This window comes from Alligator mississippiensis, chromosome 14 (assembly GCF_030867095.1).
Source record: "Alligator mississippiensis isolate rAllMis1 chromosome 14, rAllMis1, whole genome shotgun sequence".
NCBI classification, from domain to species: domain Eukaryota; kingdom Metazoa; phylum Chordata; order Crocodylia; family Alligatoridae; genus Alligator; species Alligator mississippiensis.
This window is the reverse complement of record NC_081837.1, coordinates 30,812,534-30,837,918: the sequence shown is the minus strand read 5'-3', so window position 1 is coordinate 30,837,918 and position 25,385 is coordinate 30,812,534. Positions and strand designations below refer to the sequence as shown.

At 50.9% G+C, this 25,385-nt stretch overlaps 1 protein-coding gene across 6 annotated transcripts in view; it reads left to right on the top strand.

Moving 5' to 3' along the window:
• Positions 1-25,385, top strand: part of NAV1 (neuron navigator 1) — a 249,457-nt gene that overhangs the window by 75,030 nt on the left and 149,042 nt on the right. For 5 of the 6 annotated variants that reach the window (XM_059717301.1, XM_059717302.1, XM_059717298.1 and 2 more), the window contains exon 4: positions 14,165-14,887. The exons of the other annotated variant lie outside the window; for it this stretch is intronic. In XM_059717301.1, coding sequence (XP_059573284.1) covers positions 14,165-14,887 — 723 coding nt within the window. The remainder of the gene's footprint in view (positions 1-14,164; positions 14,888-25,385) is intronic. 6 annotated transcript variants of the gene reach the window in all.

The following is a 25,385-nucleotide window of genomic DNA, read 5'->3' as shown; positions in this document are numbered from 1 at the left end:
GGCCAAGTCCCGGAGGACTGGAAAAGGGCTAACGTGGTCCCCATTTTCAAAAAGGGGAGGAAGGAGGACCCGGGCAACTATAGGCCAGTCAGTCTCACCTCCATCCTTGGTAAAGTCTTTGAAAAAATTATCAAGGCTCACATTTGTGAGAGCCCGGCAGGGCAGATTATGCTGAGGGGAAACCAGCACGGGTTTGTGGTGGGCAGATCGTGCCTGACCAACCTAGTCTCTTTCTATGACCAGGTTACGAAACGCCTGGACACAGGAGGAGGGGTGGATGTCGTATACTTAGACTTCAGGAAGGCCTTCGATAAGGTATCCCACCCCATACTGGTGAACAAGTTAAGAGGCTGTGATGTGGATGACTGCACAGTCCGGTGGGTGGCGAATTGGCTAGAGGGCCGCACCCAGAGAGTCGTGGTGGATGGGTCGGTCTCGACCTGGAAGGGTGTGGCCAGTGGGGTCCCGCAGGGCTCGGTCCTTGGACCGATACTCTTTAATGTCTTCATCAGTGACTTGGATGAGGGAGTCAAATGTACTCTGTCCAAGTTTTCAGATGACACAAAGCTATGGGGAGAAGTGGACATGCCGGAGGGCAGGGAACAGCTGCAGGCAGACCTGGATAGGTTGGACAAGTGGGCAGAAAACAACAGGATGCAGTTCAACAAGGAGAAATGCAAAGTGCTGCACCTAGGGAGGAAAAATGTCCAGCACACCTACAGCCTAGGGAATGACCTGCTGGGTGGCACAGAGGTGGAAAGGGATCTTGGAGTCCTAGTGGACTCCAAGATGAACATGAGCCGGCAGTGTGACGAAGCCATCAGAAAAGCCAATGGCAAGTTATCGTGCATCAGCAGATGCATGACGAATAGGTCCAGGGAGGTGATACTTCCCCTCTATCGGGCGCTGGTCAGACCGCAGTTGGAGCACTGCGTGCAATTCTGGGCGCCACACTTCAAGAAGGATGCGGATAACCTGGAGAAGGTCCAGAGAAGGGCCACTCGTATGGTCAAGGGCCTGCAGACCAAGCCCTATGAGGAGAGACTAGAGAAACTGGACCTTTTCAGCCTCCGCAAGAGAAGGTTGAGAGGCAACCTTGTGGCTGCCTTTAAGTTCATCACGGGGGCACAGAAGGGAATTGATGAGTATTTATTCACCAAGGCGCCCCCGGGGGTTACAAGAAACAATGGCCACAAGCTAACAGAGAGCAGATTTAGATTGGACATTAGGAAGAACTTCTTCACAGTTCGAGTGGCCAAGGTCTGGAACGGGCTCCCAAGGGAGGTGATGCTCTCCCCTACCCTGGGGGTCTTCAAGAGGAGGTTAGATGAGTATCTAGCTGGGGTCATCTAGACCCAGCACTCTTTCCTGCTTATGCAGGGGGTCGGACTCGATGATCTATTGAGGTCCCTTCCGACCTTAACATCTATGAATCTATGAAACCCTCAGTGGACTGCGACTTGCCTGCTGGGAGGCCTCTTTTCCTCCCTGGCAAAGTGGTATCATAATACTCAGCAGAGGCTCTGAACTGGAGTTCCCTTGGTTTAGATGGAAAGAGAACATTGGATGAGTGTGCGACACCCCTTCAACCCAGCCAGGCATGCTGAAGATCTTTTGTTTCTTTGGGGATGTGGGGACAGGGTGGCTAGGTGCAGAGCTTGGCAGGGACAAGTGGTGGGCAAATAAAAATAGTTGAGTGAAGGCAGTCAGGCTACGTGGGAACAAATTGTCAGTAAATTGCTCCTATTTTGGCACTGAAATAAACCATCAGGCTTTATTTGGGCTAAAGGCACAGGGTGCTGAGCTCCAGTGAAAATCTGATCATTGGTGTCACTCTGGAAGCTGCCTCAGATATGAGCTGCTACGCAAGTCTGGAAATCTTCCCTGACTTAGTGGTGAGCATTTGGAAGCTGGCCCTGGAGGCACAGTATTGCTGAGGTGTACTGTGTCTGTTTGACCCTTGGTAAAGGAGCAGAGCAGTGGCTGAGAGCTAGAAAACCTCCCGTCAGTCAGTAAGAAGTGTTCTGTCCAGAATGTGTTGAATATTTGTACTGATTCTTCTACCAGGAGTCTATCAGAGCTCTCTCTGTATCTGTCTGCCTGCCTGTGGTTGGCCGGACTACCCAACTGCTTCTGTATTGAAAACAAAGGGTCTCTGACCTCAGTCGAATTCATCAGATAGTGTAACCGAGTCTAGGCTATTCCAGGAGATTCCTGGTGTTTCCCTCAAATAGGTCTATACTGTTGTACTGAAGTTCTGCAGACATCCCTGATCCAGCTCGCTCTGAAACTGCCGGAGTAGCTGCAGTAGTCCAGAGCTCAGCATGGCCTAACTGGCCCAGGTGTCCACCAGCTTTTTAGATGGGTTTTGCAGTTTGCAACCACTGCAGCATAGACAACCTGTGGGAGTATGGCCGTGAGCTCTCCACCAACTACGCATAGTAGGGGCCTAGTACACACCCTGGCCCTGGGTTTGTGTCCTGGCCATTAACAAGGTAACACTCAAGAGCAACAGTCTCCCTCCCCAGATGTGGCTGTTTCCCAAGAATCTTGCCCTATAAATGCAGAGATGATGGTTTTAAAGTTTCAGCAGTCACTGGGTGCCCTCCATTCCCATGGAAGTCAATGGAAAGAAAGGTGCTGTGCAATGGTTAGTATCAGCCCTTCACTCTGAGCACAGTGCCTGGCTACCCGCTGGCTTGGCTACACAGTGGTCACTCATTGCCCCGCACTGTGGACTGGGTGTTTACCTCTCTGCTGACTGGTCTGTCTCAGAACCTGCTTCCTGCTCCAATGCAATGAGGATATCAAGACCAGCTGACCCTGGGAGGAGCAGCCTGGGGGCTTGGAGGAGATCTCAGCACTCACTTAATCTGCCACTAGAAGCCAAGCAGGGCAGAGCTGCTGCAGAGCTGAGATTCAGGAGAATAGGGATCAATCCCTGACTCCTGCTGAAGCAGGGTGCGTCCTTGGGCAGGCCACTTCACAGGCCCACGTACCAGGTTCCCATAGGGTGATAGAGGGCTGCCCCCAGATAAAGCTCTCTGAAAGCTTTGTTCTTAGCAGTGTCCTATGCTCCAGGAGCAAGAACCATCCCGGCTAGAGGAGGCAAGGGACAGGCTGGGCTTCTCAGCTCTGGAAGCCATAATGAAAGGCTTTAGAGAAGCTGGGCTTGAGGCAGCAGGGGCTGAGGGCCTTCCTGGGTGGGTCCCAGTTCTGCCCTGAGCCATGGCAGTGCCCCTAGCACTTTGCACCAAAAGCAGAAGCTCCGCTGGTGCCCAGAAAAGAGAAAGGATCTGCTGGGCTTGTGTGCTCCTCCCTGGTGGAGTGGATGATCAGCGCTGTACCGTATGTGTGTGCTGAGGCTCAGGGGCCTGGGCCAGGGACTCGGGCAGCTCTACCAGCCCTGGCTAACATCTGAGTCTACACCAAGACTCACATGGAGCCAATCATTGCAGGCAAGTAAATTTCCCCCTCAGCACCATGTTGCATCCATCCATGAGATGGCTGCTCAGAGTCAGGTCTCCTGCCCATGCACAAAAAGTTGGATTCTTGGGTGAGAAGAAGGATGCGCAGAACGGGAGAAGGCACATGGAAGCCCCCTTTCAATTCCCCTGGTCCTGGAACCAATCAGGACCAAAAACAGTCCCTAAGGGCTGCTCTAAATTATGCTGTCTGGGGAGGTGCCCCAAAAAGCGCTGTGCTCTTCCACCTCCCCCTCACCATGCCAGGCAGACATTCCAGCCAGCTAGGACAGTACACACAGAGGCTGGAGCAGAGAGCAGCTGTTCTCTCCAGCACACTGGCTGGCTAGAGGGGCATCTTGGAGCAGCTCACGGAAGTCATGTTGTTATTCTGAGTCCAAATTAGCCGTGTTCAGCCTCTGAATGCAAATGCACACCAGAGGCTAGAGAAAAGACAGGACCTCGCACGCATAGTAAAAGGATTACGGCCCCCATTCAAGGGATTCCACTATAATTCGCCTGCGTGCCCAGACCCCCTGGGGAAGGGAGTGGGGAGGTAGTGATCCGCTCAGCAGATACAGCCCAGACACCACTGAGTCGGAGATTAACTACAGAGAATTACTCCTGTTTCAATGCGGGTACATTTCCCTTAAGCCAGCCCTAAGAAGCTCACCCCCCTGTCTACATCTGGCTTTATCACAAATCCTAAAGTTGGTACTAAGGCCAAACTCTCACTGGCTGTGTATCAGTAAGTCCTGGGATGGGAGAGCAAGCTATCAGATTCAGCATTCATAGCTGAGATGAATAAGATCCTACAAATCCACACTGATCTCTGTCCCCCTCTCCCCTGCCTTTCTCTCTCTCATCTTGTGATGGGAGGAGCAGGACTGGGTGGCTGTATAGTCTCTTTTAATTCCAGTGGCCCAACTAAATTCCAGCCTGGAAGTCTGGCTTCCTTGTATCCCCCTATGATGTCACTTGGCAATTTTTTGCCTTGAAAGGATTGCATAGTCCTCACGTGCTTTGTCAAGCTGCTGTTATCTCCCACCCCAGAGATGGCTGCATTTAACACTTGCATGGATGATTCCTGATTTGGTGGGACTAAATCCACAACTCCCAGCAGTTTGAATGGGTAATTGCTAATGTTTAGCATCATTTGGGATCTGGGCACTGGTGTGGATGCACTGTGGGTCCTGGGTGCTGTCTCAGTACCATGGGTATGATGGCTGCTGTCACATGGAGCAAGCACTGTGCACTGACACAGTTCTGACACAGTTCTGGCACCATGTGCTCTTACTCCTCAAGTTACTGTTGGCACAGAGAAGAGGGAGACACATGTGACTAGGATCTGACATGTGCAGATGCTGATCTGCTAGTCAGCAAAATGGCCTGATCAGCTGAACAATGATGGCATAATGCCTTTGGGGGGAAGATGGCCCCATGAACAGGGCAGCTGTTTCTGGACCAGTTGGTTGGATCAAAGGAACAATTCATAATCATAGGATGGGAGGAGGTTGCAATGTGGGAAAAGCCAATTGCAGGCTCCAGCTGGGTTTCCTAGAGGAACCTCACAGAACAAGCTCCTCAGAAGCACCATGCTAACTCAAGACACATAGATTCTGTATTGATGTAGGGCCTGTGAAGCTGATCTAGCCCCTCTGCATATGGCACATCTACACTGCAGTCTGCAGATGCAATTAGCTCAGGTGTCAGTCCCAGCAAAGCTGTGGCAGGGCAAAGTTTGTCACAGGCTGGTGAACAAAGCGCATACCCTGGGCTCCTGGCAGGCTTGTACAGCCCACACTGACATCTCTTCCCTGTGGAGATTCCCTGTCCAAGCAAGGTTAAAGCCAGTGTGGTCAAGACTTTCCAGGCTGCAGCCATACCTGCAGCAGCTGTGTGGGCATCCCCTGGGAGAGACAAGCCTCAGGCACCATGATGGTGTAACCATCAGAGGAGGTAGGGTGTCCTGTGTTCTCCAACAGGGAGCTAGAGGACAGCACAGCTGTGGCTTTGTGAACTTTGCACTTCGCTGGCCCCCTAACCAGTGTATGGAAGTGCCTTGCCATCCGGCCTTGCCCCATGATCCCCACGTTACAGGTGGGGAACTGAGGCCCGGAGGAACTAAGGGCTCCTTCCACAACAGGGCTTTGTGCCTCTGCAGCTTTCGGCACCTGTGTTGGGAATGTAGTTCTCATGCTGATTTAGCCACAGCCGAGGCCACTGCCTTATTCTGCTACCTTGGGCTAGGCCCCTCCATGCCCTGGTTTCAGTCTGTGGCAGGAGGGCAACAGAGAGCTGGACCACTCTCAGGATTGCTGTCTTTCCCCCATTCTGTAATTTCTCTACTAAAACCCAAGTTGATGTCCCACTGTGCTTTACAGGCCAAGAGCCTAATCCTGTACTGTTGACAACAGCAAGACGTTTACCCTTGGCTTTGAAGAGAGTAGGACCTTCTTCTTCATGCAGCCAATTCACTGCACACACTTCAAGAGGGGATGGTTTAGTCAGTTCTTCTGCACAGTGATAAAGAGTCTTGAATAGCCATGAGTCTAGGATTCCTTAGGGTGATATCTTTTATGGAGCAACTCTGTAGTTGGGATAAAGTTAGACAAGCTTTGCAATGTAAGATGTTCTTCCTTACATCTCCAATTATAGAAAGCTAAACACAGCAAGTGCCTAGTGGAGGTGATTGGCAAGTGCTAAGAAATCCTTTCCTCTTGTATAATTTCTGGACCATCACGGCTACATCACTCTTACACTACCTTGAAGAGTCACGTAAGACAAACTCTTTGGTTTTAATGCCGGTGAAGACCACTGAGATCCTTTAATCCTTTAACCTGATGCATCCCCTGGGCAGAGATTTTCATCCAGTCATGTCTGAATTCATAGAGCTAGAGGTTTTAAGGCATCATCTGAAAGAGCCTTTGGGTTCCTCAGTTGCTCCTCCCAACCTTTCTCTCTCATGTCCATGTGCCCTATCAGCTGTTTGGGACAAGGACTGTCTCACTTTCTCTGTGCTGTGCATGGTACAAAGAGGCCCTCAGCCAGGTCCCCAGGGTGTGGTTGTAATAGGAAGTATAAAAACAGAAAGGCTCTTGATGACTTCAGGACTGGATCTGCTGTGGACATGCAGGGTTTGCAAGGTGAGCACTGAATGAGGCAATGACCACAGCCATTTGTTAACAGCTCACACAAAAGCAGTCCCAGTAGTTTAGGAGTGAGTATCTTACTGCAACCACAGAGAAAAAAACAAGTTGTTGGAACATGACTGCCTAACTTATAATCAGGTTGCGAGGTTGGGATCACGCTTTGTGGTATAAGGGCTGCAATGATCTCAGAGTCATGTCTTTTCAAAATGGGAGCTCCCCAAAGAGAAGAGTGCCCCATAGTGCTCTGCTGAAGAGAGTTTTCAGAGCATCCTTGGCTCTACAAACCTTTAGTTTTCAGGGTGTCTCCCATCCTGATGCATGTCTCCCATCTAGTAAATGAACTTCCCCAGCACTGCTTAGCTAGAGGTGATAGGGGAAGTGACTACTCCTCAGCTGCAGCATACCCTTGGAAGGCCTCTGCTTGTGTGCTAGAGCCAGACTGGTGCTCCTTATGGCTGAGTGAGGTGGGGAGCCTGTGTAAGGCAAATGGTAGTGCCAGGTGGGGCCAGCTGTTCCCAGGCCTTAGCTTGCCTGGGAAAATGGAAACCCGGGGTCACCCTCAGCTCTGCCAGCTGCAGCCTATTTCCAGGTGTGAACCTGGTACTTAATGCACCGAGTCTGTGAAAATGACGGCATCTGGCTGGGAACGGGATCCTCCCAGCTTCATAGTCCCTAGGGTGAAACATTATCCCACCCAGCCGAGTGGTGAGGCTGGACCAGGAGTACAGCTCTGACATGGGGAGGCCTGGAGCTTTATCCAAGCAGCTACATGGGAGGGGAGTGGATTCCACCATCTTGCCTGGAGGAATCCTCCCCACTGCTCCCTGGCAGGTCAAGCACTACAGATGGATTTGGGACTCTTCTCCTGTGGACACTGGGACGCTTGGCTCCCCAGAATCAGTCCATCCCCATCCTCAAGCACTTAACATAGATCAATCTCTGCCCATGGAGCAGGTATTGCTGGCAGCCCTTCTGAGCTGGGATTTGTGTCAAATGCCATTGGAGCCAGGCTCAGCTCTGGTACTTACAGTGAAAATAGGCCCTCAGATCCGTTGCCAGAAACAGGCCCAGGAAAGATTCAGCTCCCCACAGCAACAGCTGATTGTTTCTTTCCCACGGCAAGATCTCTGCACTGGTGAACCTCCCCGAATTTTGATTTAGTGCTGCCATGGGGCCACAGCCCATGGGAGCTAGAGTGATCATTCCCTCCACAATCCCTACCCGCTACACCAAAGATCTTGGGGTATGTTTGCTAGCCCTACTGAGTCCCTACAGTGCTGAAAAGGTCAGAGGCCAGCAAGGCATTCCCTATGGCCAACAGCTCAGTTCCCCCTTGGCTTTTCAGTGCTTCTGAGAACTGAAGCCATATCACAAGGTTTGCATGAGTACGGCTGGCACTGGCAAGGGGGGAGGTGGGAGAGGTATGTATGGCAGAAACACATCATGGTAGTGAGTGCAGCTGACCTGAGCTGTGCATGGTAGTGGTTGTCACTGATGCACTTCCTCCACTGCCAGCTTGCATACATGCATTCATTCACACTCACAGGGTCAGTTGCTCTTGTAGCCAACTGGTGTTAGTCACTCTGCATAGTGCAAAAAGGGTCTGGGGGGCAATTGGCCGAAGGCAGTTGACTTACAGACACAGCACACATGAACCCCACTGGCTTCTATCATGGAGGAGGCTGTCTGGGAGGGACTTCCATGTGTGAGCACGCATCTGCCTCTGAAGAGGAAGGAAAGACATCAGGATTGGCAGTGGCCCTGTCCTGCACTTGGATACTGGCCTGAGCAAAAGGGTGACATTTTCCAGAGCACTAAGTGACTTGGGAGCATGAATCCTATTTTCACAAGGGATTTAGTTCCAGATTTGCAAAGGCACTGAGACACCTAAACGCATTGAAAGGAATCTTGTGGGCCTGTCAAAGAACCCAAGCAGACTAGGTGCCCCACTCCCATAGATTCCAACTGGCATGCACTACATTACTTCCAACACTTTCCTGGAAGAGGGAGAAGTGCCTTAGAGCAGGTCACATCCTGCCTGGAGCCTAGAGCCAAGCTCTGACCCCTCCCCCAGTTGGTCCCCCGCTCTGCTGTAAATTGGGAAGAAGAATACAGCAACATTATCTTTCCTCCTCTAATGACTTGATTGGGTTCCAGCAGTCTATTATGCATGTTCAAGCACTGGGCATCATTCCCTCTCCTCTGTCTTATTTTTTCCTCTTTCTAGTTTTTCTTTGAGCTCTGGGAATGACCCATTTCTAAGGAGACCTGAGAGAGAGAGCACAGGATTTAGGCTTACGGGAGGCACAGTGAACAGGCTTCCCTGCAAATGCCCTCTGCATGGAAAAATGTTATATCTGAGCGTCAGGAGAGTCACTGGAAGAAGATCCTTAGATCATTAAACCCTTCCGCCACCTGGAACACAGCCACTATGTGCTATATTCTGTTGGCGTCTTTCACCCCCTTCCAGTCTGATGGTTGATTCCACGTTTACAAAGCCATTCTTCAATGAACCATTCACAGGCATTTCTTCCAGCTCGTTGTATTTCGCAGGCTCTGTGCTGCTGGTGATGCAGTGGGCGGTTTCAAAGGGGGAGGGGGTATCCACTTACCTTATTTCTTAGAGGAATAATTAGACCAAACAAAAATTCCCCTTTGCAAATTGGTTTTATAAATGCACCAGACCTCTCTGATATTTTCTTTCTTTCCATCTGTCTTTCTATCCATCTACCTATACCTATATATATATATATATATATATATGGGGGGGTTGTCTTATTGACTGATCCTGGGGAGGCCGTTGCCAAGGCAGCAAGGAGCTGGCTCTGCAGTGGAGGATGGTGGGATACTCAAGGGATGTGCAGGGAATATATAAAGAGAGAGTGGAGAAGAGGGAGAGGTTGGTTTAGGGAATGTCTGAAGCTTCTCTAGATGAAATGATTATTTAAAGAGATGGAAGTCAGTCAAAGTTACAGTAAAAGTCCTGTTAAGACATCTGATTTTTGTAGCATGTTCCCTTATGATAAACCTCATTGGAGAATGGGTCTTGATGGTGTTCTTACTGCTGAATGTCAGGAAACATAAAGGGCAGGAGGAGATAAAGACTGTTGGATTAATTGTGCAGCCAAATTTTGAAACACAGCCTCTGATTTCAGAAACCTAAATTTTGGGGTGCCCCAAATGGGTGCCCAAAAGAAGAGAGATGCATAAAGCTGGTAATATGAACACTTCACCCTGATTGCAAATGACTGAGGTCCACTGGCTTACTGAGTTCTAGTGTATTGACATGGGAGCAAGCAAACCTGAGGAAAGTTAGGCAAAAGCATCACAGCATGGACTTGCCTTATTTGTTGGAGTGTAGTGTGAATTATTGATGGCCTTCCCAAATGATGTGCTGGTAACTATACTGCAGTCTAGTTTGACAAAGTAATCAACTGTCCAGCACATAAAACCTCCCAAAATGCTGCCTCTGCTGTTTGCTGAGCCATGGAGAAGGTTGTATGGATTGGGGAGGGGCAAATCAGCCTGCTGTACAGTAGTAATATAGACCTACTCTGGGATTCAAATCTTCAGGGCTGGATTAGTGGCTGGCCTAGAAGGAATAGAAAGCCCCCTTGACAGGTTTCTGGCATTAACCTTCTCTATCGCTCTTTCTTTACAGTATTTTAGCATTGATTATTTATTTCTTCGTGTCTATCCCTTTATTCAGTGGTTACTGCAGATATCTAAGCATGATCAATGCACCTGATTTGCCATCCATTAGGACTAGGATGTGCTATGCTGTGTAGGCAATATGGGTGCCCAATATGAATGGGAACTGGGCACCCAAACTCTGAAGGTAACTTTGAAAATCTCATGCAAAACAAGCAGCCAGCCCAGATGCCTGACGCAGAATCAGCTCAGAAAACAGCAACAAGGGTGACAACTCTGCCTGACCTCTTTGCCTTACACACACACGTCTTATGGGATCTCTCTGGGATGGTTTACCAGTCCTGCTGGAAAAGCCCAGGCATACATCAAGCTAGCACTGTTGCTTGGCCAGCTATCTCACCCTTACACCACACTGGTGAGGGAGATAAGTAAATAGGATCACCCCATGCTGAAGAACAGGCAGCTCCAGTCATTGGGAAAAACTGCGTCTTGGAAAACACCGATTTCCCAGGAGGTCACCTGGGTCCCCTCTCCTATGATTTTTAGTGGCTAAGAGCCTGATCTTCTAGTAACTGGGTGTTTTGCCCATTAAAGGCCTGAAAGATCATGTCCCGAGGAGCTCTAGTATGTCGGAAGGACTTTCTCTGCTTTCCAAGTCTCCTCCTTCCCCTTATCTCTATAGCATAGTAATGTGCCCTAATGTAATATATTCTGTCGGTTGCCATGGAATCCTGTGTGAGGTCACCAGATAGAATTAATTCCCCCCTCCCTAGGGAAGGATAATTAACAAAAAATGATGATAACCAGAGCCCACTCCCTCTTTTTTCCTTGAAATAATAGAGATGAAGTACTGATGTTCAGAACAATTCACACAGACCCTCTGTCCCCAGGGGCAGCAAGGGCTGCCAGAATTTTGCAAGTAGGGTGGCTACTTTCTTTTCCTAGCCTGTAGCCAATGAAACAATGCCAGAGTCTTGCTGTCATTCCCAGATGTGCCACCACTGCACTTAAAACTCTCAGAACCCAGTCATAGAGATACGAACCTAAGCCAACTGGAGTCTTTCCATTGACTTCAAGGAACTTTGGATCAGCTCCATGTTTGGCCCAGAATATATCTGAAGGTGCTGGCAGCTGTATGTGGGCATTTTAGGTGTGTCCTGTGAAGTAATGAGGCCAGCCAACTGCACACCAAATTATGTGGTCGAGTGGTTAGAGCAGGCAGAACCCCTGGGTACTATTCCCAACTCACTGAGCACTTCTACATGTGCAGATTTACTGTGTAGTAACCAAAATTATTGCGCAGTACAGGCACATGTCTACACGCGCATGCCCATACTGTGCAGTAATATGCAACTTACGCCAATTTGAGTGTAAATATGATACCTGCATCATGCAGGTCTCAGATTTATGCCTGATTAGTTACTGCACTGTAAGACATGTGTAGATGCCTTACTGCGCAGTAACACTGTGTGTGTGGACTGACTTGGGACTAAATGCGCTTTAACATGTGCATGTATAGACACTGGCCTAGTCCTGCTTATTGCCCAGTAAATTTAAGCCAGCATAAATGCACATGTAGGCATGCCCACTGACTCCATAATGACGGAAAGTTGCTTAATCTCCTTTTGCATTCTACAGAGGGGCATAGCACTCCTCAGCTCTGCAGCAGTGGGACAGGGAGGATAATTTGGGGATGTCTGCAAAATTATTTGAGATTCCCAGATGCAAGACACTAGGGATGGGCCAGGATAGGAATTAGTTTCAATGTTGCTGTAGGGCAGCTTCACCTTGGAGCTTGGGCCCTCTCTGTGTATTCTGGGCACAGAGAGACAGAATATTTGCTGTTTGCATGGAAGCTACGACTGAAGTAGGGGCTGGGTGAAGTCACAGGCTTGGCCTTGGTTTAGCAGAATCCCTAGGGAGAATCTCCATCTGACTTTTCCTAGGTTGAGGTAAACAAACTTTGCTCCCAAATTCCCCAGTTGGGAAGCCCAGCCCCAACTCTGAAAGAACACCTGTTGGTTGTTGCTCTAGGCTCTAGGTAAATAGCGCACATCATGCTGCTCTGCTAAGCAGGAGCTTGGCAGATCTGCTTTCTCCATTGCATACCCCTGAAGAGTTCTTGTGTTAAAACACTGTGCTGTAGAAAGCGGCAAGGCCAAAGCAGACATTTCAGGTCCATATATATCAGAATCATCTCATCCATACTGTTCCTGAGGTCCACACTTCAGTTCCCCATGAGCCATACAGATATGTTGTTTTGCAGCTTGCCTTGTCAGAGGGCTGCTGGGCCATACAAGGTACCCAGGAAGCATCTGGTAATGCTGTGCTTTGATGAGCTGGCTTCTTCCAGTGGTGGCATTCATGTCTAGGCTTCAGTCACACATGAAGGACTCAGTGCGTAGACCTTGAGAGGGCTCAGACCTGCTGGGTAGAGATCATGGCACAACAGCTAGCTCTGCACACCTGACCAAAACTGATAATAGAAAGGTGGCAGATGTGGCACCAGGAGAGCTGAGCCTGCCTTCACGGCCCATCTAAGGGGGACATCTAAGGCCCCATCAGATTTGGCAGCAATGTGGGAGGGACTATGGCGATACCTAGACAGACAGATGCCATGAGCATGCTGCATCAACTCAGACAGTCCTTGATGCTTCATCCCACAGTGCAGTGCTTTGCATTTGGGATTTACCAGGAAGCAGTGGCACCCACAATGCTACTCAGCATTAAGGGAGAGACGCTGCAAGAGGCACAAACTCTGTGGTGGGCTGAAGCCAACAACATGTTGAGCCTTTCTGTGGGGGTAGGCCCCCTCCATTCCCACTCACCCACTCCATGGGAACTGAGGATGCCTGTACCCATCGCAAGGACAAATCATGCCATGTCCCTGAAGCAGCATAGCCAGGCCTGAGTGCTTAGAGAACCATAGTTCCTCACATAGCCAGGCCTGAGTGCTTGAGGGTCTCTCAGCCCCTGGTAAGATATTCTTTCCTAAACGGTTGTCTCTTGCCAAGCCAAGAGAGCAGCGACTCCTCAGGACAGAGCCTGGGGAGCGGAGCAGGTCACTGCCGTGACTAGATGCTGCAAGGAGCTGGATGTCGCAAAGGCCCCAACTCATTGTCTGTCCGTGCAAAGCTAACAGCCCTGCTTCACGCTATCCGAGCTCGGTCTGGAGGTTGGCGTGGATGGCCAGAGCCCATCCCCACAGCGACTCCGGCCTGCATGACCGCGTGTGCTCCAACAAGCCTCCGCTTCAGCCTCCGCTTCCTGTTCCTGGCCTCGGCCTCTGCCTTCTGCCCGGCTTCTGCAGGAAACACCCGCGGCTCCTTTGCGCTGGGGGACGGTCCTGCTTTGCCCTCCGCCTCGCTGCCACGGGCTGCTGCGCTTCTCCTCGGGACCGGCCAGCTCGGCTTCTCCGCGGCATCTGCGAGTAACCGCACTGACCACCCTGCCCCTCTGCCCTCGGGGACCGCTCGGCTTCTGCTCAGTCCCAGTGCTATCTTTTTCAACCTGGCATGCAGGTTTCCTGGGTACCACCCCCCCCCAGGTGCCCGTTGTCCCGCTGAGCTGCCAAACCCGCTTCCCACACGGGGAAGGCCGAGGGGGGCAGCCGGAGCCCCGGGCGCTGCGTCTGCCCGCGGCAGGTCCCTCGGCGGCTGGCGGGGGGCGCGGAGCCGCGTTGCCGGCGCGTCCCGGGGGCTGCGGGCGGCGGCGGCGCAGCCGCTTTGCAAGGCGGGGGCGGGCCGGAGCCGCCCCCCGCCCCTCCTCTCCCCCCTCCCTCCGCCGGGAGCGGGGCCCTTTTTGTGGCAGGCGGGCGGACGGACAAGCGAGCGGGCGGGCGGAGAGCGGCGGCGGCTCACGCGTCTCTCTTCTCTCTCTGTCCCCGCCCGCGCGCAGCCGCCGGGACTGTCCATGGTGCCGCCGCGGGCGGGATGCTGGGCACCGCCGCCAAGAGCCCGCTGGACGTGGAGCTGGGCGAGGAGGAGCCGCGCGGCGGCGGCGGGCGCAGGGCCGAGCCCCGGGCCGGCATGGCCAAGCGGCCCGCGGCGCCCGGCGCGCCCAAGCCCGGCGAGCTGCGCGTGTTCAAGGCGGGCGGCGCCGCGCCCGGCTCCAACCTGCGCAAGCAGAAGTCGCTCACCAACCTGGCCTTCCTGACCGACAGCGAGAAGAAGCTGCAGCTCTGCGAGCCGCGCTGGAGCGACGACATGGCCAAGGCGGCGCGGGGCGGCGGGCGCGGCGGCGGCGGCCCGCGGGCCAAGGACGCGCCCGCCATGTCCCGCAGCCTGTCCCGCTCCGAGCACTCGCTCTTCCAGCCCAAGCTGGCGCCCGGCGCCGCCAAGCCCCCGCTGGCGCCGCTGCCGTCGGGCGCGGGCAAGCCCAGCCGCATCCCGCGCGGGCCCTACGCTGAGGTGAAGCCGCTGAGCAAGGCGCCCGAGGCCGGCGGCGCCGACGACAGCAAGTCGGACGACGAGATCCTGTCCAGCAAGGCGCGCGCCCAGGGCAAGGCGGCGCCCGCGGCGGGGAAGGCGCCCGACGAGAAGCCCTACCTCAAGGTGGACCCCGAGCTCGTGGTGACCGTGCTGGGCGACCTGGAGCAGCTGCTCTTCAGCCAGATGCTGGGTGAGTGCCTCTGTCCCCCCGCCCGGGGCATCCTGGCGCAGGTGCTGTAGTGGTAGGGGGCAGTGAGCCCCTGCCAGCCCCGCTGCCCGGCATGGGTGTCACCCGCTCCCAGGCTGCTTGCCCGCTGTAGTCTCCCCCCCACCGGGATGTGGTAGCCCTGGGCAAAGCCTCCAGGCGGGAGGGAGAGGTGGCTGCGCTCCGCAGGGGACGTGGGCATGGGCTGGCGCTGCTCTGTGGGAACCGGGGGCGGGGGCTGCGCTGCCAGCCTCCATCTGTGGCACGGCCCTTTGCGTAGGTTGCCGCGGCTGTGGTTAGGAAAGCAGGGTCAGAGTGGAGGGGATGGGCCGAGCCCGGGGCACAATGGGCGAAAGGCACCGACCGGCAGAGCTCTTTGTTTGGGGGCCAGGAGTGGAAAAGCAGAGGAGGCTGCGGATCAGGACGGGAGCACATTGGCCTACCTGTGGAAGGGGAGCCCTGGGCTGGCCTACGGAGGTTGGGGGTACAGATTAGGTCTGAGGGCCTTGGGCCAAGCTGGAGGAGCGGGGCACTGGAGCGTGCAGCTCGGGAGCAAGGCGAATTTGAAAAGCGGCTCAGGGGGAGGCAGGCAATGCCCAGCACTCATTGCCCAGCCCTGACAGACCAGCTAAACCTCTGCTCCCAAGCGCACGCGCTGGTCACACACATATTTCATAAAGAATGAAATACCGAAGGACTAGAGCCTTGGCTGGGCTCCGTGTGGCTGGGGGAGGGGCGGGTGGCTCCTTCGCTGGCTTGCGTTTTGAGGCTACGCTTAGAATATCCCGTTTCCTTGCAGCCCTGGAAAGATTTCCACGTCCCCATCTTGGCTGAGAAACTGCACGCTGCCTGCGTCCCCCAGTTCAGGAGAGGACGTAAATCATAGCCTTAGAGGGTTTGTCAGATGCACAGCCCCGGACCCAAATGAAAGGCAGCGTGAAACTCGATCCCCACCCCCACCCTGCTCAGCTGGGCCACAGATGCTCTGCTGACACCATGCTCCACATCCTAGTCACCTTGCAAAAGGCAGGATTACGGACTGGCTCCGGAAAAAAGTGTTAGTGGCCCCCGTGTGTTTAGTTTCCTGGAGCATTTGAAGGAGCTGCTTGCACAGATGTTGGAGGCGAATGGTCTGTGCTTGTAACCCCACTGGTCCTGCATTAGAGCAAGGAGGGAAGGTCACAGGATATCCTTAGCAGAAACAGCCGGAAAGAAAGGCTGTTGGTCAGGTCTGCAGCTGGGTAGATCACTGGGCTTGCTTGGCCTCAATGGACTTACCCCAGCTGGGCATCTGGCTTGGAATTATACTAAAGAAAACGTATATGGTGTGTTTTTACCATGCTCAGCATGTTTGGGTATGGATTTCCACCCGGTCCAGCATATTCTTCTCCATACATTTGCACTTTTATAACACCTTGCTTCTGAGGGGCCCAAAGCCTATGGCAAGCATTAAACTTCACAAGACAGGTAAGCGTCAGGCTCCTAATTGTGCAGCAGGGAAGCATGTGGCACAGAGCCAAGGCTGCATGCAGAACAGCAAGTAGAAATAGATCCCAGAAGTTTCAATTAACCATGCTTTTCTCTGACCACTAAACTGCACCCTTTCTTCAATCTGATGATATCCCATGCTTGAGGGTAAGCTCACTTCTCACGAATCCAGCCTTATGGCCACATGGGTGGGGCCATAAGGTCTTGTAGTCTGGAACCTGTTTAGCTACCAGCACCCAGGGACTGCAAACTGGAGCAGGGGATCTTATAAGGAATCCTGTTTTCACTCAGCATTTTGGCCCTTTTCTATGGACATACAAACATCATACACAGAGGGTTTGGCTCAGTTCTACAGATCAGGGAAAGCGCAGGGGCTCCTGTTTATTTCTTCCATACTGATCCCCCCTGCTAAGCTTAGGACAAGACAAGATTATATAGGGAAGGAGGCAAGGCTGGGTGGGAGCCAAGGTCTCACTTTAAACACAGATGTTACACATGTCTTTGGCCTTTAACAAACGCACTGCAAAAAATCCAAAGACTCTTCCCCCTGCCTGATGCATTATTGATTTTAGCCTGGTCTGTGGGAGAGGTCAGGCCATCCTCAAAGATGCTCTTCACATTCTGGGTGCTTGACCCTGACTTTGACTTTGCTCAAAAAGCCCAGATCCATTCCTGTCTCTACTCCGTGTAAACCCAGGAGTTGCAGCTTGGAAGGGAGCCATCTGCCAGGAGGAGCCGAGGTGGCAGTGGGAAGCAGCTAGGACTTCCTCTGCCACTTGAGAGGCAGGTAGTCTGGTGAATAAGGCATGGGTTTGGAAGTCAGGACAGGCTGCTATATACAGTTGCATGCTACTCCCTCTGACTTTGAGAATGTCACCTCCACTCCCTGGGCCTTATCAGTAAAACAAGAACAGCAGCACAGGTCTATGCATGATATGGGCCATTGTACTGAGCAATCCTAGGTCCTTCTGCTTCCATTAACATAGTGCTCTAGCATCTCTGCATCTACCAAATTTAGCATCCCACACCCTTAGAAGGCTGAGTGGGCTTATCACCCATTTTATAGAGGGGAACTGAGATACAGAGATTAAAGGCCAGATTTTCAAAGATACATGAATTAGTCACCTAAATATGCAGAGAGATGGGGACTGTGAAATCAGTTGTAATTCTGCTTAAGTCCAGGTTTTGAAAACATGGCAGGTGGTTATCTGCATCTTTGGGTGCTTTAACAGATTAGAAATCTGGTGCTAAGTGACTGGTTCAAGGTCACACAAGGAGTCTTTGGCAGACCTGTCCATTGCACGGCAGGCAGGCCCCCTCTTCAAGAGTCTACTGGGGTATTGCTCCTCGGCTTTCCCTCTAGCTTGCTCCTATTGTCTTTTGGCTACGGGCAAGTGAGACTTGGGGACATCTGAATTTCAAGGCTTGGGGCTTGCATATAGGATGTGGGAGAATCTGAAGGCCCAGGCTGAAGAGTCGGAGAGGGAGGATAGTTGTCGGTGGTAGCGCCACGTGGACTTGAATGATTGAGCTCTGTTCAGTCGATGGAATTTGGAACTGATTTGTCTGATTTAGCCTGAGACACAAAATTTAAAAAAATAAAAGAAGAAAACAACTGAAACCAGCTTGCTGGAGTCACAGGCCACCTATCGTCTCGACCTAGGGCTCTGACATGCCTAGCTTTGTGCAACAGGAGTGACATACACTATGCAAAGGCACTAGGTGCAGTGGGGAGGAAAACTGGATTGGGGCTTGTTCTTCCTTCATTAATCAGCATCTCCAGCTTCCTCCCCAGAGCAGGAAGGCCAGGGCAGGGAGCTCAAGTAACTAGGTCAGCAGGATGAAGATAGACATCATTGCCAGCTGTTCTCAACTGCTTCTGGTCAGAGGAATTGCAGGTTCTATTGGATTTTTCCCCCAAGCTTGTTTATTTGGTCAGTCTCTTCGTTCTAAACCAGACTGGCGCGCTTCATAGCTTCTTGAAGACTTGTTCTTCCAGTCTAGTTGGGTACTGTCCCATCCACCTTGTGATCAGAGTTTTCCTTCCAGACTGACTCCAAGCTGACCTCAGGTGACCAATGAGATGACCATGCTGGTTGCTAATGGGAGATTGCCCACTTCTTATATGTACAAATGCAAGTTTGGCTCCTTTGCAGTTTCAGACCAGGCAGGGAGGGGGGCGGGAAGGTGCTTGCTTCTTAGTTCCTCTGGAAGAACCACTGCAGGACTTGTGCTAACCATTTTAGCCCACAGGGGTGGTATGGCACTGGAAACCTGTGCAAGTCTTGCCAGGCTGATGTGTTTGATCTTTGCACCTGGTGTAGTCAGTAAATGCAGTACAGCTGTGTTTGTTCTTTGCACAACAGTGCACCAGGTTTCATCAAAGGTAGCAAAGTGATCTGAGATGCTAAACTCTGGGCCCATTCCCTTTTTATAAAGTAGTCTGGGTCCCTCCAGCCTTACAGAAGGACCAGAGTCTTGGGGTTAAACGTGTCTTATTCTCGGACCACTGCAAACGCAGGAGCCAACTTTGCCCCTGAATTGCAGGATTATCTCTAAAATGTAACATCCGTCTGGATTTTTACTAGGTCCACACTGTCAGCATGATCCAAATAGGTGCTGAAATTCCTCAACTTCCATTAAGTTTATGCCTGCACTGTAGTCAAAACAGCGCAATGTTGTATAGTGTACATCAGTGGTTCTTTTTTAGGTTTGAGGCACCCCTCTGAAAATGCCAGTTCTTACTTTTCACTTGTTTTTTCAATACAGAAAAATAATAGAGCAATTTTTCTGTTGCAAAGAAGTCAGGTCACAACAGGTCCAACTGCTTATAACATTATGGATTCCTATTTGAAGTCTCTGGATTTATCTTGTGAATCATGTTTGTCTGCCTAACAGTGTTAATATAACATAACACCCTTGAAAGGATCTCAAGGCGCTCCATGGTGCCACAATACCCTGCTTGAGAATTGTGCCCTAGTGTGTATTTCCCCACTAGCTTTAAACTAGCTATCCAGCAGCAATGTAGCCTCAATGCAGAACTCTTTGCACATAGCAAAACCCACTAGAGAAGCAGGTTAAATTTAGCAAGTGCTGAGCCCTGTGCTGCCATGGCAAACTTGCTGCTGGTACCCAAGGTAGCTAGTTACGAGCTGGCTTGGGAATATCTAGGTTGCACTGCAGTCTCTTGGGCCTGGGGTTATCAGGGCACACTATTGATATAGCTTTGGTTCTTCCTTCACATGGACCCAGAAGGGTAGAGCAGCAGGAATCGTTTCATGAGGGATCTTGCTCTGGAACCTGCCTCCCACTTCGGCTTACTGGGTCTGAAATCAGATGACTGGTGTGACTTGCTGCAAGACACTGTTTTCCATGGGGCAGGAGAGGGAGGAGTGAATGAAGTTGAATGAGAATTAAAGGGGCCCTTGGAGGCTGCAGCAGAGTCTCTATTTGGGTTGATTATAAGCCAGGGGGAGGTTTTGATGAGGCAGGGCAAGGAGTTACCCTCAGGTCTCTCCTCTCCTGCACAGATGATCAAAGGAAGGGCCCTTTGGGACAAAGAGCAGGGAGGTTGCCTTTGAGATGGGTGGTCTCCATCTTAAGGGGGCAGGCGGCAGCATGTGGAGGATTGTGCAGGGCAGGGCATGTTGGTGTGTTTCCAATCACTTTCTTTTCCCCCATAGCTTGTGCTTTTGGTCCATCTCTTGGTTCTAAATCAAACTGGTGAACCTGAAGTTTATTCTCTCAATCCAGCTGGGGACTGCTCCATCTACTCTGTGATCAGAGCTTTCCCTCCAGGCTTGCTAGGTTTGATCTCTATTTGCCTGTGTCACCCTTTAAGAAAAGCCCTTGCTGACTAGGGACCAAGCTCCCTTTTTGCTGAGCCACCAGTCCAGCTGGCAGGTACATCTCTGGTTCTTCAGAGATGTGGGTTTGATGTAGACTCTTGCAGGGGGATCTGCCTGCAGTGCAATAAACAGGTATCTACCCTCTATAACACCAAGGATCTCAGTCACACAATTTATGGCAATGGGAGATTGCTCTTGGGCTTTCCCTCTAGCTTACTCCTTTGGCCTTTTGGCTAGGGGCAAGTGAGACTTGGGGGCATCTGAACTCCTAGGTCTCTAGGCTTGGGGCTTGCACGTAGGATGCCTGCCATGGAGTTGGGAGTATCTGAAGCCTTAGGCTGAAGAGTCTGGGAGGGAGGACACCTGCCAGTAACACTACACAGACTTGAACAATTGAGCTCTGCTCAGTTGATAGAATTCAGAACCGATTTGGCTGATTTGGCCCAAGACACAATTTATTTCTTTTTAAAAAGAAGCATCAATTTAATACTGTCAGTTTGATGCCCTTCCTTCCAACTTGTGTGTTTTGAGTTGGTGACATGCCTAGAGATGTGGCCACGTCCCCTGGGATGGACATGTCTCTGAAGTCCCCCCAGGTCTAAGTGGATGTAGATTAGAGTGGTGGTGGGGCACTGCAGAATCAGCTTTGTGGGTGGGAATTAAGCAGCTGGGAGGGACCCAGTCCAGTGTACTGTTCACAGTATCTGTCCAACCTTTCTCCAGCAGCAGTTAGTCAGCAATAGCCCAAAGCATCTCACCTACACTAGGCCTGAGCCTGCTGCTGCTCTGTTCCCTGTCACTTGCACATAGAAAGGCCAGACTGCTCTGCAGTGTCCTCCAGAGTGCTGTGACAGAAGGGCAGGTACAGTCGAGGCTTAGAGGCAGACAGCAAAGGGCTGTCTGCAGTGGCCACAAGCTGGCCAGCAGGTGTGCACCATGCTTCATCCCAAGGAGCGTGCTGCTCCTGTCCTACTCCAGCAAGCCTCTGTCTTGAGACCTTCCCTTGGCATCTGGGGTACAGCAGGTGTTTGGCATTTCACAACAACAACTGAGGAGAGAAAATGAACACAGCCCATCTGGTAGGGACTTCAGGAGGAACTTGGAGAGACCAAGCAAGTATAGAAGCTGCTTCTAAGTAAGGGCCTTGCAATGGGGGATGCTTGTTCACTGAAGCCACTTTCAGTATTGCAGTCCTCCATGCTACGCGAAGCCATGGGAATCCTCTCTATGCACCAGAGATTCCCTGTAACCGCAGGACACTGCAACATAAGCTCACTGAAGTTGTGGTAAGGGGGGCATTTGGTACATGCCCGTCTCATCCCTGGCTAGGAGATGGGATTATGCATCCGTGCACTGTATGAGCCCAGCACAGTGAAGTTGGTGAGGAGGCAGGCAGCTAGAAGGGAGGGATGAAAAGCAATCCCAACCAAATGAGGTCGAAGCAGCAGGGTTGCCACATCTGCCCTGCCCTCACTCCATGGACTTGCAGGCCCCAGGCTCTGCACCCGCAGCTGAATGTACAGTGATTACCATTGTTCTTCATGTCAGCCTAAAGGTGTGTTTGAGATATGACCTCCAGTACACAGTGATGTTTACAGTGATACCGTACACAGTGTACAGTGATATCAATCTGTCACAAGTTAACACTGAAGCAAAGAACTTAGCAGGATGCCAAAAGGTATAGACCTTTACAGGGATAACAAAACTGGGATCTGCAGTGATGCTGCTTGCTATAAACATGCCTGTGGGATCCCTGTGCTCCTGCTGCAGGGCATATGCTTGGACCAAAGAGGAAACATCTCCTCTGGAAGGAAGTGATTTCCTCATCATCCATCAGAGGAATTCTTGCATCTTAATCAGGTCAGCATTGGAAACCGGACCCTGCACCACCCAGGATAGACTTATGATGGCAACTGCTGGAATCTGAATGGTCTTGCACAGCTTAGAAAAGATGGGCAGTTTTGAAGGTGCCTTTCCATCCAGTGCTTTAGCCACTGGACTGTTAATGAAGCCTTGGAGACCTGCTGCTGTCATGGTGCCATAGGGATGAAGCCTGCACATGGAACCTTTGTCTGGAAGATGGAAATAAATTTTCAACCAAGCATGGAAATGTGTGCTAGAGGCTGGAGCATCTCTTTACTCTGCTTGCTCTAGGAATGCCTTCTGGACAGCTGCCTACTAGGAGCTGTGTCATGTTCCAACTAGCCCCTCTATTATTTCCTGCACTTTTGTTGCAAGCAGTCCCTAAATCTTGGGAAGTTGCTGATTCTGCTGGTTCTGAAGGGTGTCACCTTGTAACCAGGAAGCTGGCTGTCTAATGCTGAATGGGTGTGATAGCTCAGGGAAATGGAGGCTCTAACAGGAAAAGAGAGAACAGATTAAATAAGTAACATTTACTTTAATTTCAGATTGTTGTAGAATAAGTCCTTGTCCTCGCTCAGTTCCATGGAAGCATTGCCCTTCACTTTGTTGTGATCTAGCTTTAATCCTCTTAAGTCAGAATTGTTTCTGAGGCCGTTCAAGAGGAGAACTTAAATGGAGTTAGCTTAGCAGCTAGGATGCTGGCTGGGAGTTGAGATATGGATTCATTTCTGGCTTTTTTGCAGAGACACTATGGGCCAGACCTCATTCCACCTATTGGACACCTAAGGGTGATCCTATTCCAGCTTGTTCAGGTCTCTGAAAAAAACAGTAATGCACCTACTTTTGTAACGCTCCTTCATCTCAGCATTAAGATTGAGTCACAAAAAGTAGCAAGGGAACTCACTTAGGTGTGGGGGCTCACCTGCAGTTTTTTGTTTCTTTTTTCAGAGATTCAGGCAGAGTAGAACAGGATCATGCTGAGGCACCTAAATAAAGGGAGTAAAATCTGGCCCTGTTTGACAGGTGGTACATCCTTTCTCTTCTGTCTGTCTCATTTTGCCCATCTGTGCAAAGAGGATACAGATAGCATGCAGAGATTTACCATTGTGAGAAGTAATATATCAGCTAAGTGCTACTATTATTGTTGCATTATTTCCCAATATGCAGCAACGGCCAAACCTGAAATGGGTGTACATGACCCATGAATGAACACGGACATTCAGTCTTTTGAATCTGGTCCTTTTAGTCATTTCAGTATCCTGGCAATACCCTCATTAAGTGTCAGGTGTTGTCCTGGATAGCTTCCACCAGCCTGGCTCTTCCCCAGAAGTGGCCATTTCTATGGATCCTGGAACAAGTCCAGAGCTGGACAGCATCCTGTTTAATCAAACCAGGCAAAGAGTGTATCTAGAGCTTTTGAATTGGGCAATATTGAGGGCATTGAAGAATGAAGCTCCTGAGTGAGTCTGACATGGGAGGGTGGGATCCCCCACTGTTCAGTAGGGCCTAAGGAACCACCTCATTGCATACAAGGAGAATCCCACTTCTGCATTCCATTTTCACACTTTTTACCATGACTGTCAGGTAACATCAGGTATGGGGTGGTTTTGATAAGAACCATCCACTCACTTGATCTTGAACAGGAAGGTGGCTGGTTATACTAGCTTCTGGTCCTAACAGAACTTGTTGGCTATGAACTATTGGCTTGTGCTCAGATCTCTGTCTGGTCACCCACTCTAAGCTATGCGTTCCATGTAAGCCATCTGCAAAAAGACTCCTAGGTGCCTTTACTTGCTGCTGCCTTAGTTCTTATCTCTGCTGCATGTTTCTTGTGCCAGGAGCACATACAAGCCTTTAGATTAGTATATGGTCAAAATACAGGGCAGTGACCAAATGCTGCTTCTTAGCATCTCATTGCTATGGTGTATCATCCACTGAATGACACCAAAGTCTTTGTATATAGCCTGCCCAAACTAGGCCATCTCCATAAAGTGGGGACAAACCTATGCAAGTTGGGCAAGGTCATTAGGACACAGCAACCACATATGTTCTGCAGAGACTATTTCCAACATCAAAATTATATCTTTCATGTCAACTAGAGACTGAGGTTTCTCATCAAAGCTTGACAGGAACTGAGTTTGCTAGCTGCACTGACATTAGGGCACAGAATGACAAGGCATGGAGGTCATGTGCCCAGTGTGGTTGGAGAACCCAATTTAGAATGCTTGAAGCTGCTTTCCTCTGTATGTGTATGTGTAAGTGTGCAGAGGCCAGAGTGCAAGGTGTGTGTCTGAATATGTGCTCCATTTGCAAGTATTGGTGCTCTATGGGGGTCAGGGGGTGGTTAATAGAGGAAGCATGTGCGAGAATTTACAGTAATTGCTATGGAAAAGTCAACACTTACCCAGAGCTCCCTAGGCTGCGAGTCCACAGGTATTTTTCTATTCCGAGTGCAAAGATTTGTGCATTCAAGCATATGGCTCGGGGTATTGCCTGCCCCAAATATTGACTGAGCAACTGAGTTTTTGGTATTTGCATGAGAACAATGGGCAGGACTGGGTGTGGTTGCTACATGGAGGTATATAGGATCAAGGCACAAGTGCCCAATTATTTAGGATATTTAGGTGCATAACTCCCATTTGGTCTTATGCCCCTGTGCCATGGCCAGGTACAACTGCAGTCCATTCTTTCTAGACCTTAAATGATGGCAGTTGCAAATGAGAGAGGAACAATGGAAAAAAACTGCTGTCATACCCAGTTCACTCTCCCTTTCAGTATCCACTCTCTTCCACTGTGTGACACGGATTACTGGGCAAGATGGATCTATCGTCTGAGCCACTAAATGGTAGTTCTTATGTTCTCTAATGCTGGCCTCACCAGTGAGTTAGAAAGGGACATACCCCCGTCTCAGCAGCAATCAACTGCGGCAGGGAAAGCATGTTATACTTCACGTAGCGCTCTAGCAGTGGGTGGGCTTCCACTGTATCATGTGTGGGTTGAGATCTGTGTCCTCATGCAGGCCTTTCATCAGCAGTGTTCCCACCAGAGCTGTCAGCTCTGCTCCATGGGGTGTCAAAGTTGAACCCAGTATGCACAGCTAGTATTGTTTTCTGTTTCACAGGTGATGAAACAGAGACATAGAGTGGGTCATGCAGGAGGTCAGAATAGGAGCCCAAGAACCCTGCCTCCAAGGTGCAGGCTGTCTACAAAGCCATTCTCCATGTTTGCCTGTTCAAAGTTGTATTGCCTGAAAAGGCTTCCCAGACAGGTGGATGATAGCTCAG